The 13,298-nt window shown below is 48.1% G+C and overlaps 1 protein-coding gene across 1 annotated transcript in view; it reads right to left on the minus strand.

The window, feature by feature from the left end:
* LOC140189167 (uncharacterized) overlaps nucleotides 1-13,298 on the minus strand; it is a 420,311-nt gene that overhangs the window by 140,362 nt on the left and 266,651 nt on the right. The window contains exon 2 of the mRNA XM_072245865.1: nucleotides 3,693-3,710. Coding sequence (XP_072101966.1) covers nucleotides 3,693-3,710 — 18 coding nt within the window. The remainder of the gene's footprint in view (nucleotides 1-3,692; nucleotides 3,711-13,298) is intronic.

Below are 13,298 nucleotides of genomic sequence, written 5' to 3' on the forward strand. Positions count from 1 at the left end.
TGGGAGAGGTTCCGGAGGATTGGAGGGTTGCAAAGGTTATTCCCTTATTCAAGAAAGGGATTTGGGATAGCTCAGAAAATTATAGGCCAGTGAGTCTTACTTCAGTGGTTGGTAAGTTGATTGAGAAGATCCTGAGAAGCAGGATTTGTGAACATTTGGACAGGCATAATATGATTAGGAATAGTCGGCATGGCTTCGTCAAAGCAGGCCGTTCCTTACGAGCCTGATTGAATATTTTGAGCATTCAGAATGTATTATTGGGCTGTTAATATGTGTTATGTGTGTTATTGGTTATATTGGACTGATAAAAATGAACGACCACCTGGGTTGATTTGGAATTGAAAGCTGTGAACAATTTTACTTAACTTCGTTATTAGGATCTTCTTTACCTGTACAACTAGCCAAAATTTCTAATCTAAATTTATATCCTATGATTAAGCAGTCATTATCAATTTTGTCCCATTTCATATTTTTTTTAATTTTAAAAAAAATTAACCTTTTTAGTTTAATTTATCAAAACTATTTATTTAAACCTTCACTCAGTGATCCTACCTTTTCTCTTTGGAGGAATAAAGGAGTTTATTCCTTCATGTATCTGTTCAAATTGCTTAAAGACAACAAAGTCAAGGTACTGGAGTGGCCATCACAAAGCCCTGACCTCAATCCGATAGAAAATTTGTGGGCAGACCCAAAAAAGTATGTGGGAGCAAGGAGGCCTACAAACCTGACTCAGTTACACCAGTTCTGTCTGGAAGAATGGAACAAAATTCCAGCAACTTACTCTGAGAAGCTTGTGGAAGGCTACCCGAAACGTTTGACGGAAGTTGAACAATTTAACGGCAATGCTACCAAATACTAACCAAGTGTATGCAAACTTCTGTCCTACTGGGAAAGTGATGAAAGAAATAAAAGCTGAAATAAATAATTCTCTCTACTATTATTCTGACATTTCACATTCTTAAAATAAAGTAGTGATCCTAACTGACCTAAGGCAGGGAATATTTTCTCGGACTAAATGTCAGCAATTGTGAAAAACCGGGTTTAAATGTATTTGGCTAAGGTGTAGCCAACTCCTGACTTCTGACTGGCTAACTCCTGACTTCAACTGTAGTATTAATGGCAAGACTCTTGGCCATGTGGAGGATCAGAGGGATCTTGCGTTCCGAGTCCATAGGACACGTAAAGCTACTACTCAGGTTGACTCTGTGGTTAAGAAGGCATACGGTGCATTGGCCTTCACCAACAGTGGGATTGAGTTTAAGAGCCAAATGGTAAGGTTGAGGCCCAATAGGACCCTGGTCAGACTCCACTTGGAGTACTGTGCTCAATTCTCATCACCTCACTACAGGAAGGATGTGGAAACCATAGAGAGGGTTCAGAGGAGATTTACAAAGATGTTGCCTGGATTGGGGAGCATGCCTATGAGAATAGGTTGAATGAACTCTGCCTTTTCTCCTTGGAGCAACGGAGGATGAGAGGTGATCTGACAGAGGTGTAGAAGATAATGAGAGGCATTGATCATGTGGGTAGTCAAAGTTTTTTTTTTCCCAGGGCTGAAATGGCTCGCACGAGAGGACATAGTTTTATGGTGCTTGGAAGTAGGTACAGAGGAGATGTCAGGGGTAAGTTTTTCTTATGCAGAGAGTAGTGTGTGCATGGAATGGGCTGCCAGCAGCAGTGCTGGAGGTGGAAACAATAGGGTCTTTTAAGAAACTCCTGGATGAATACATGGAGCTCAGAAAAATAGAGGGCTATGGGTAAGCCGAGGTAGTTCTATGTTAAGGACATCTTTGTCACAGCTTTGTGGGCTGAAGGGCCCGTTTTGTGCTGCAGGTTTTCTATGTTTCTGACATTATCAAAGTTTTAGATGAAATTCCTAAATCTGCAAAAATTCTGCACTAAGATAATCTGTCAATTTTGGGGAAATGACAGTCACACATTACTCAGTTGCTTTTACAACTTCCATAACCTGCCTACATTCATGTTTCTCTTTCTGCCGGTGACATTTCCAAAACTTTTCAAAATTGAAGCACACATAATTCAAAGTTCAACGTTATCAACTCTCTGTTAGATCCTGAGAGATGCCCAGTGGGAGGGAGGGGATAGACAGTGTCTATGAATAGCAGTCCACAATCAGGGTTGTACAGGTGTCTGTCCTTGAAGTGCCTGTGTTGTACAAGTGTTTAATGTTGGAGTACAGTGCTGGATATGTACAGGCCCGTGTGCTCACTGCACAGTGCTGTGAGTATTATAGGCCTGTGTCCTGGTAGTGAAGGTCTCAATATTGTAAAGTTCACTGCCCCCATATTCAACTGCTGCCTTTCTTGAGCAGTCACATATGCAGGGCATGTTTATACCAGAGACAGACTCTCCCCTTCCCCTTGCAGTACGGGCCAGATACTGTTAAGATCTGTCTCCTTACAGTATGGTGCCAGCAGTTTAAACATCATATTTAACAGCATGTGGTCTGTGTATCCCAAAGGACAAAATAACCCACAGGATTTACCCATCTAAATGGTCTGAGAGTCCCAACAGCACCTCCTCTTTAGTATCAACATGCCAGAGAATATCACCATACCCCCTTTCTGATCACGCTGTCCTCCATATCCTTCTCCTCAGTGAACACCAATGCAATGTGTCCATCTTCTACCTCGCATGCTAACTCTGGCTCCAGGCATAAACTCAATATATTCATTTTCTGGTCACTGTTCGCTCTCCTGATTCACAGTGTGACTTGTTTCTTGCTTCTGGTCTGGTTCTCCAAGACCCTGTCTAATTTCATCTTCCTCAACCTTATACATGACTCCCTCTTGCATTTTTAAACAAATTCTCATCACCCTCAGTTCCCGAGTGTTCCTGTCCTTCTCCAGCTTCCTCACAGAGACAGGGAACTCCTGAATTCTGACTGGCTGGACTGTAAGTGACGCTCGCTTGTCAGGCATCACTTAACATTAGCTCCATCCAGTAGCATCAGCTCGCAGACTACTCTCTATGATTCGTGTCCAATTCTGCTGTAATTAAACTTCCACAAACTTACATCTATCCACCTGCAGGTCCATTTTTATCCTTATCAATAACCATCTTAAAACTTTCTGCATTATCATCATTTTTTTTTTCCCAATGAATCTCCAATCATCTTGCTAGGCTCATTTCCCAATACTACGCCAAATATGCCCCCTCCCTGGTGGACCATCTATACACTTTTTCTGGAAACCTTCCTGAACACACCTCACAAATAATGCCCCGTCCAAGCCTCAGGTGGTAAAGGAGTCCCTGTCATTCAGAGAAGATTATTCACCCACTACAGCTACTCTATTGTTTTTACATCAGCCCATAACCTGCTGACTCATCTTTTCCTCTCTCTTACTGGCTATTGTGAGGTCTACAGTATAATCCCATCACAGTGATTGCACCTTTCTTATTCCTGATTTCTCCCCACATTGTCTTACTGGATGAGCCTCTGGGATGACCTTAAACTTGTGACATTCTGCCTGATCAGCAGTACAGCTCCCCACCCTCTTTGTGCACCCTCTGGATTGTCCGAATCATATAAATCCTGGAATGCTCAGATACCAGTCCTGCCCTTCTCTCAACCAGATCTCTGTACTGGATGAATCACCGTGACATGACTAATCCAGGCTCTAAGTACACCTGTTTTCACTGTTCTGCACTCTACTCTGAAATAAACTCACTTTTGCCTTTTGGTGCCACTCTGCTCAATAATGTGGCCCTGTGGCGACCCACTTTCTAGCACACACGAACCGGCTCACGAAACAGCGCGCGCAGGCAGTGGGGCCGGCGACAAAAAAGGGCCCCGGCCATCTTCACCAGCAGGGGGAAAATCCCGGGCGCGGAAAGGGTCTGGGAATATGCATTCCCCACAGCAGTCCCACCCGGGGAGGGCGGGAACAGGAAGGCTTTATAAAGCAGGCCGCGAGGTTTGAATGAATCTCTTTCATCGCAACTCCAACTCACCGACTACGTGTGGTTATTTTAGCGCTGTGTGTTGCACTCTGCCACAATTGGTGACCCCGACGGCCCAAACGATATTTGGACCAGAGATGACCGACGCCGCATCTGTTCAAGCAGTTTCGTTAAAACCGCCAAGTTTTTGGCCGCTGCGAATCGGCCTGTGGTTCGAACAAGCAGAAGCTCAATTCCACAGTCGGCTGATAACCTCGGAGTCCACTCGCTACTACTACGTGCTGAGCTCCCTCGACCAGGAGACAGCTGCACATGTTGAGTTTATACAGTCGCCCCCGGAGGACGGCAAATACACAGCATTCAAAGCCCCGCTCGTAAGGACTTTCGGACTCTCACGGCGCGAACGAGCACGCCGCTCAATGCACCTGGATGGTTTGGGAGACAGGCCGCCGTCGGCATTAATGAACGAAATGCTGGCCCTGGCTGAAGGACACAAACCCTGCCTCATGTTTGAGCAGGCGTTCCTAGAGCAACTGCCCAAGGACATATGCCTGCTGCTGTCCGACGCAGATTTCAGCAACCCCCGGGAGGTGGCAGCCCGGGCAGATGCGCTGTGGAATGCCAGGAAAGAGAGAGGGGCGTCCGTCGCACAGATCACCAAGCCGCGTTCCCAACGGCAGACGAGACCAGGCCCGGCAGCAGAGCCTACAAAACCCGGCGACGGGAGTGAGGAGCCCAACGAACAATGGTGCTTCTACCACCAGCGGTGGGGCACAGAGGCCGCCGCTGTAGATCACCCTGCAAATTCCCGGGAAAGATCAGCGTCTTACCTCCAACGAGTTACGACACCCGCAACAGAGAACTGGGACCCACCCTGAGGGCCGCAAATGGCAGCACAATACGAACCTACGGCACCCACACGGTGCGGCTGCAGTTCAGCTCCAGCCGGTTCACGTGGGACTTCACACTGGCCACCGTGGCCCAACCACTCCTGGGGGCGGATTTTCTGCGAGCCCACAGCCTGCTAGACGATCTGCAAGGGAAGCGACTAGTCCACGCCAAGACTTTTCAAACGTTCTCCCTGGGTGAAGCAAAGTTGCCAGCCCCACACCTGGACTCCATCACGCTGTCCGACGACGAATTCACCAGGGTCCTGGCGGATTTCCCATCAGTTCTGACACCGCAGTTCACGGCAGCCATGCCCAGACACAGAGTACAGCACCACATCCCGACCCAGGGATCACCCCTCCACGCCCGTGCTCGAACGCTTTCCCCGGACAAGCTCCGACTGGCGAAGGAGGGGTTCAAGAAGATGGAGGAATTGGGGATCATACGACGGTCCGACGGCCCATGAGCCTCCCCCCTGCACATGGTGCGCAAGGCAATGGGGGGGGGGCGCGGCTGGAGACCATGCGGTGACTACCTCAGACTGAACGAGGCTACAACGCCAGACCGATACCCTGTTCCGCACATTCAAGACTTCGCAGCAAACCTACACGGCGCAAGGATCTTTTCCAAGGTAGACCTCGTCCGGGGATACCATCAAATCCCGGTACATCCGGACGACATCCCCAAAACAGCACTCATCACCCCGTTTGGACTTCTCGAATTCCTCCGAATGCCGTTTGGTCTAAAGAATGCCGCACAGACTTTCCAGCGGCTAATGGACGCGGTGGGACGCGACCTGGACTTTGCATTCATCTATTTGGACCACATCCTCATAGCCAGCAGTCGTCGTCAGGAGCATCTGTCCCACCTCCGCCAGCTCTACTCCCGCCTGAGCGAATTCGGCCTTACAATCATCCCAGCCAAATGCCAGTTCGGTGTCGACACCATCGACTTCCTGGGCCACAGGATTACTAAAGACGGGGTTATCCCGCTGCCCGCCAAGGTAGACGCGGTCCGCAACTTCCCCCGACCCAACACAATCAAAGGCCTGCAGGAATTCGTGGGTATGGTGAATTTCTATCACCGTTTCCTCCCCTCAGCAGCCCGAACCACGCACCCCCTGTTCACTCTGATGCCGGGTAAGGGCAAGGACATTACCTGGGACGAAGAGGCCGCAACCGCTTTCGTTAAAACCAAAGAAGCCTTGGCAAACGCCGCGATGCTAGTGCACTCCAGAACGGACGTTCCTACTGCCTTCACGGTGGACGCATCCAACACAGCAGTCGGTGGAGTGCTGGAACAACTCATCGAGGGTCGCTGGCAAGCCCTGGCGTTCATCAGCAAACACCTACGACCACCCGAACTCAAATACAGTGCTTTCGACCGGGAGCTATTGGCACTATACCTGGCAATCCGGCATTTCAGGTACTTCTTAGAAGGTAGGCCCTTCACCGCGTTCACGGACCACAAACCGCTTACCTTTGCGTTCACTAAGGTGTCCGACCCCTGGTCGTCCCGCCAGCAGCGACATCTGTCCTACATCTCCGAGTACACGACGGACATCCGGCATGTCTCGGGAAAGGACAACGTCGTGGCGGACGCACTATCCAGACCTACCATACAAGCCCTCACCCGGGGGTGGACTATGCAGCGCTGGCAGAGGCACAGCAGGCAGACGATGAGATCCCTAGTTACAGGACTGCAGTCTCCGGTTTGCAGCTCCAAGATCTCCCCGTAGGCCCAGGTAAGAGGATCCGACTGTGTGACTTAGCTACCGGCCAACCCCGCCCCGTCGTCCCAGCAGAGTGGCGCCGGCGGGTTTTCGAATCCATTCACAACTTAGCGCACCCCTCCATCAGGACAACCGTCCGGCTGGTCTCCAACAGGTTCGTGTGGCATGGGCTGCGTAAACAGGTCAGTGAATGGGCCAAAACGTGCATGCAGTGCCAAACGGCCAAGGTGCAGCGGCATACCAAGGCTCCGCCGCAGCGGTTCGAACCCACCCGCCGGAGGTTTGACCACATTCATGTGGATATCGCGGGGCCCCTGCCAGTGTCGCGAGGAGCGCGGTACCTCCTAACTATGGTAGACCGGTTCACCAGATGGCCAGATGCAGTCCCGCTCACCGACACCACCTCCGTATCCTGCGCCCGAGCACTGATCGCATCCTGGGTAGCCCGCTTCGGGGTACCGGCCCACATTACCTCCGACAGGGGCGCCCAGTTCACCTCCAGCCTGTGGTCAGCTATGACCAGCCTTTTAGGATCACAGCTACACCACACAACTGTCTACCACCCACAGTCGAACGGACTAGTGCAGCGTTTCCACTGTTACCTGAAGTCGGCTCTCATGGCCCGCCTGGAGGGGCCTAACTGGGTGGACGAGCTTCCCTGGGTCCTGCTCGGAATCCGCACGGCACCCAAGGAGGATCTGTACACCTCGTCGGCCGAGTTGGTGTACGCCCACCCCTGGTATATCCAGGAGATTTCATACCAGCACCAGGGGGGCAAGAGGAAGAACCCACAGCAGTCCTGGACAGACTACGTGAGAGGCTCGGTAACCTGGCCCCCATACCCACTTCACAGCACGGATAGAGCCCGACCTGCGTACCCAAAGACCTGCAGAACTGTAAGTTTCTTTTTGTACGACGGGGCGGACACCGGGCACGGCTACAGCGGCCCTACGAGAGGCCGTTTAAGGTGATCAGGAACAACGGCTCCACGTTGGCGGGAGAGAGGAGGTTTCCACGGTGGGCCGACTCAAACCGGCCCATGTGGACCTGGCGCAGCTGGTGCAGGCTCAGGCACCGCGGCGCAGAGGCAGACCTCCCAAACAGAGACCGATCCAGACTGTGGACACTGGGGGAGGTATCGCCTGTTCTGGGAGTGGGTGTGTGTGTGGGGGGGCGGTTATGTGGCGACCCACTTTCTAGACCACACGAACCGGCTCACGAAACAAGGCCATCTTCACCAGCAGGGGGAAAATCCCTCGCGCAGATGGGGTCTTGGAATATGCAATCCCCACAGCAGTCCCGCCCAGGGAGGGCGGGAACGGGAAGGTTTTAAAGCAGGCCGCGAAGTTTGAATAAGTCTCTTTCATCGCAACTCTAACTCACCGACTACGTGTGGTTATTTTAGCGCTGTGTGTAGCACACAGCCACAGCCCTATCATGACTTCCTTTAGGGGTTCTTTGACCTCACCTCTACCTTCCGCTCAATGCTACCTACTGACCTGTAGCTCTGGATCCAAACACGCCCTCCACATGGCACATGATAAAAATCCTCAGGGTGGTTCCAGCAAGATTCCCTGTGTGAATATAAAATAATCTGTCAATTTTGGGGAAATTACAGTCACACATTGCTCAGTTGCTTTTACAACTTTCCATAACCTGCCTCCATTCTTGTTTCTCTTTCTGCCGGTGGCATTTCCAAAACTTTTGGAAATTGAAGCACACATAATTCAAATTTACGGTTTCCCTTCACTGTAACCCACCTTCCTTACACCAATCCCACTTATTCTGCAACAGAGCCCAATGATCTGTGTTCCTGATGCATTCCCCCCTGCACCAGATTGTTAGCCACTCATTTAAGTGTACCAAATTACCATATCTTACCTCGCAAGCATGTGGCAACTGAAGAAATCCTGAAATCACCACCCCAGCATTCCTACTTATTAACCCCCTAAATACTCTTTTCCATTGAGACTGCCTGGCCTGCTGAGATCCTCCAGCATTTTGTGTGAGGAAAAGGTTAAGTAGTCGACGTTTCTGGCCGAGACACTTCATCAGGATCTGATAGTGTGTGTTGTTTTGTATTTCCAGCATCCGCAGATTTTCTCGTATTTGCTTTGTTACTCTATTCATCACATTGTTCCCATTTACCTAAAAGTGGGGGGATAGAATAGGGAGCATGAAGGCAGCTGAATTGCAATACTTTACAGCCTTTATTTATAATGTTTCACGAGTTTCAAAATCCGATTCGGTGAGTATTTCAGCGCATTCTTCAGTTCTTCTCGGAATTTGCTCTGAGTCAGGGCGTAAGTACACATGTTGGTGCAGGAACTCAGAATCTGCAGCATTGCCGATGTGTGTTCTGTGATGTAACGGGGAGCTGTGACAGAATAAACAAAACCCATTGAAATCCGTTTATAGATAGAAAATACCACGTATGTTCCCCCACAACAATATAAAACTACCGGTTACGCTGAAGAGCAAAACGATGGATTTGCGTCGGGTCTCCATCTCCCGGTCCTTGTCATTCTCTCCACCCTTTTGTCCCCGGAGCCCCCTGCGGGCTCGACTGGCCGCTAGAATCCGCCTGACAGTCAGAATATTGAACGGTAACATCAGAAAGATTGGGACACAAGGGGTTAAAATGAGGTCAAACATGTCAAATGCCGCCCATGAGGGAGACTTTGTGAAGCTCGGTGTAAGAGCACGATCCCAGGGAACACCATCAATTATTTCTCCAGGCCCGGATACAAAGCCCCAGGGGACAGTCTCCAAACAGGCCAGCACACTCACTGTCCCGATAACCACAGCCGCCGTTCTCTCGGTGCAATATTTTGTTTTCAGTTTCTCACAGCAAATAGCCACAAATCGATCGACGGTGACAGCGACAGTCAGCCAGACTGAGCTCACAGTGCTCGCAGAAATCAACCATAGATCAAATCTGCACACAGGAGTGATTCGCGGGAATGATCGGGGAAAATAATTCAGAGCAGCCCCCTCAGCAGCGGATCGGAGATAACGACCAGGAGATCGGCCGCTGCCATTCCCACCAGGTAGCGAGTGACACATTTGGAGAGACCGCACTTTCCCCGGGACAGGATCACAATCGCCACCAAGTTCGCTGGAAGAGAGACAGGGAACAGCAAGTTGAGAAAATACTGAGCAGAAGCCGATGCTGCAGCTTGAGGGGATCCTGTAATATTTCCACTTTATTGTTACATTTAGCGGTGGGAGAGTCGAGAGAGGGCGCAGAGCGGCGGGACAGAGAATGAGTTTACACAGTAAAATAAATTCAATATCATCTGAATACGGATTTCTTATTGATGAGTGGACTGTGAAGTGGCAGTACAAAATCTAAAACTGGGTATCTACCTCCTGAGAGTCAATACTGGGTCTTGTCTGGATGAAATGAATAAATCCGGACGCTGATGGCGGGATTCTTCCATTAGACAATTATCAACTTCCATAGCGATCCCTGTCAGCGACAGAACAGCCGGAGGACGGAACAATAACAGGAAATGGTGGAAACAGTCACCCAGGCAAAACAGAATATGTGGACAAACAGTTAATATATCTGTCCTCAGGACTGTTCTCAGAGAGACCCCTGAGACGAGTGTGAACTGATTTCTCTTTGCACACAAGCTGCTTGGGGCTCAGTGTTTCCAGCATTCCCCGAGTGTATTTCCTATTCCAGCAAAGTCACCTCACTGACTTTAGATCAGAACATTGATTCCAACAGAAACAGCGCAGTCTGACACAACCTCACAGACAGACATGACGCCTTCCGTTGAGTCCATCACAGAGAAACAGGGGAGAGTAGTTCAACGTCGAGCAGCAAACTCGGTGCCGTGGTCAGATGTCTGTAGCAGAGTCAGATGTAGATGTAATAGAATACATTTTACAGTATTGATAACGATGAAGCACCACATCTTATTCATCGGCTTAGCAACGATTTCTTTCTGCTTTGCATACAGTCATATTGTAGACATTTATTAAAAATCCATAACAGTTTCGTCTTACAACACGGAACTCCTCACATTTGCTAAAGTGTTACTAGCAGTCAATGCTTTATTGTTGCACCTAACTCTGAAAACTGCTCACATAAAAATGCAGACAATCAATTGATGAATCACCCTTAGAAACTCAATGCAGCTCCTACAAGACCAAAAGCACAGAGACACGAACATCCCCTTGTTGATCACAAACCGTTGCCTGACCAACTCAGTCCCATAGAAATTGGCCGATTCGCTGATTTCCTGCAGATGTTTGTTTTTAGATCCAAATCCCAACATTTATAGTCCCGGTGTTTCCACTCCATTCTTGAAATGCCGAATACCGGCATTGGAATGTAACAGTTTAAACCAGCGACAGAATCAATCACAACATTGGAATTAAACTTCAACATCCGCCCACGGCAGCTGACACTGCGGCTTACCGGGAATTCCAAAGGCTGAAATAAAAGGATAGTAAACGTCTTCTATCCTCCAGATGACTGGATACACTATTTCAGTTCGAATCTGTGATTTTTGTTGCTCATGTATTCACAGCTCCGGTAGACAGCTGATGCATTCAAAGCAGTCCTGATTTATACAGAGGATCTGTCTCCCGAGATACGGTTATACACCTCACTAACTTGCTCAGTTACAGCTGCTTGAACAAACACTTCAATTCAATACCATTGTCTCTGGTGTAAATATTGGAGCGATTGGAGACAAATACATCAAAACTCTTTGGCATTACCTCAGCAGTGCCTCTGGTGGAAATAGGCCGGTAGATTTAATTTCAAAGACTGAACTTTGTCACAGAGCAGCTACATTTACAGATTTCATCCTTTTGTTGGCTAATTATTCATCTCTGAACGGAGACCAGCGACACTGACCGATCCCTACCTCTGTCCCTGCAGTTTTCCATTTTGGACTGTCCTTCAGTCCTTCAGCTTCTTCCTGGTCACATACACAGACTCTCTCTCTCTCTCCCTCTCACACACACACACACACACTCACACACACAGACTCTCTCTCTCACACACACCAACAGACACACACACACACACACACACACTCACTCACACACACATACCCTCTCTCTCTCTCTCACACACACACATACAGACTCTCTCTCTCTGTCTCTCAGTCTCTCACACACAGAGACTCTCTCTCTCCCTGTCTCTCTCTCTCTCTCTCACACACACACACACAAACACGGAACAACTGTACAATTGTGTTTCTATGTTATAGTGACTGTCCTATTGTGCATTCTATTTATTATTAATTACCATAAATTGCACATTGCACATTGAGACATAGACGTAACACAGAGATTTTTACTCCTCATGTATATAAGGATGTAATTAATAAAGTCAATACAATTCAAAACATGCAAACACAAATTCGGACAAAGATGCAACAGAAAAACCGAGATCTGGATGGAAACGGTCAAATGATCACATTGCTAATGTACAAACAGGAGAAAATCTGCAGATGCTGGAAATCCAAGGCAACGCAATGAATTCTGCTGATTCCTCCAGCATTATGTGTGATGTAACAGTCTTTAATGGGCATTTCAAATCTCGCCAAAGGACAAAAGAAATTTAGAATATTTCAATCTGCAAAGGAAGAGGCAAACTGGCTACAGGAATAAATACAGTACTCAAAATAGGCAGATAAATGGATGCAGGAGATAAAACTGCGTAGATTGTATAAACATGAGAAAATCTGTAAATGCCAGAAATCCAAGTTCCTCCAGCATTTGGTGTGTGATGTTGCTGATCTAATAGTCTTTAATGCGCATCTCAAATGTCAAAAGAAATTGAGAAATATTTCAGTCTGCAAAATAATGAGCAACACATAAAAATTGCTGGTGAACGCAGCAGGCCAGGCAGCATCTATAGGAAGAGGTACAGTCGACGTTTCGGGCCGAGACCCTTGGCCAGGACTAACTGAAAGAAGAGATAGTAAGAGATTTGAAAGTGGGAGTCCTATGATGTTCCTCATGTATTTGCTAGTCTCTGGTACAGTGTGAGAGTGTGAGATTCGTTCTGTACCCGTCTGTTTCTGTTACAGTCTGAAAGTGTGAGGTTCATTCTGTACCTGTCAGTCTCTCGTACCGTGTGAGTGTGGGGTTCATTCTGTACTTGTCAAATCATTCTGAAAAGAATTTGTTCCTGATGTTAGTCTGAAATCTCCCTTTAACCAGTCTACATGTGTGGACCCATTTCCTTGTTGATGGACTAATTTTGAAGTAGCAGATCACATCGACCTTACCTCTACCCTTAATGATTCTGAACACTTCTACCGCGTCTCCTCTCATTCTCTGTCATCTTAGGCCAAATAGATTTAGTTCACTCTATCTTACTGCATAGCTCATACTCTGCAGTCCTGCAATGAGTATGAGTCTAGTTGCCTTTCAGTGAACTCTTTCCAGTGCCTTCGCACCCGTCACAAAATGTGGAGATCAAAATTGTACACAGTACTCAAGGCGTGGCCTCACAAGTGCATTATACAGCTTAAGGAGAACGTCTCTTTAAACATCTCTAGCTGTGAACTCCTCTGAGCACATTGTATAGCCCAACATTTTATTAGCCTTCCTAATTGCTTCAGTGCATTGCCTAGATGTTGATAGTGATGTCTTCCAGGACACCCAAAACCCTCCCATACAATGCACTTTCTTACTCAAGAACCCCATTGTATATTTATATCTAATATTTCTACTTCCTGTATGTAATATTTTACATTTACCTGCATTGAGTTAAATCTTC

This window comes from Mobula birostris, chromosome 28 (assembly GCF_030028105.1).
Source record: "Mobula birostris isolate sMobBir1 chromosome 28, sMobBir1.hap1, whole genome shotgun sequence".
Lineage (NCBI taxonomy): Eukaryota > Metazoa > Chordata > Chondrichthyes > Myliobatiformes > Myliobatidae > Mobula > Mobula birostris.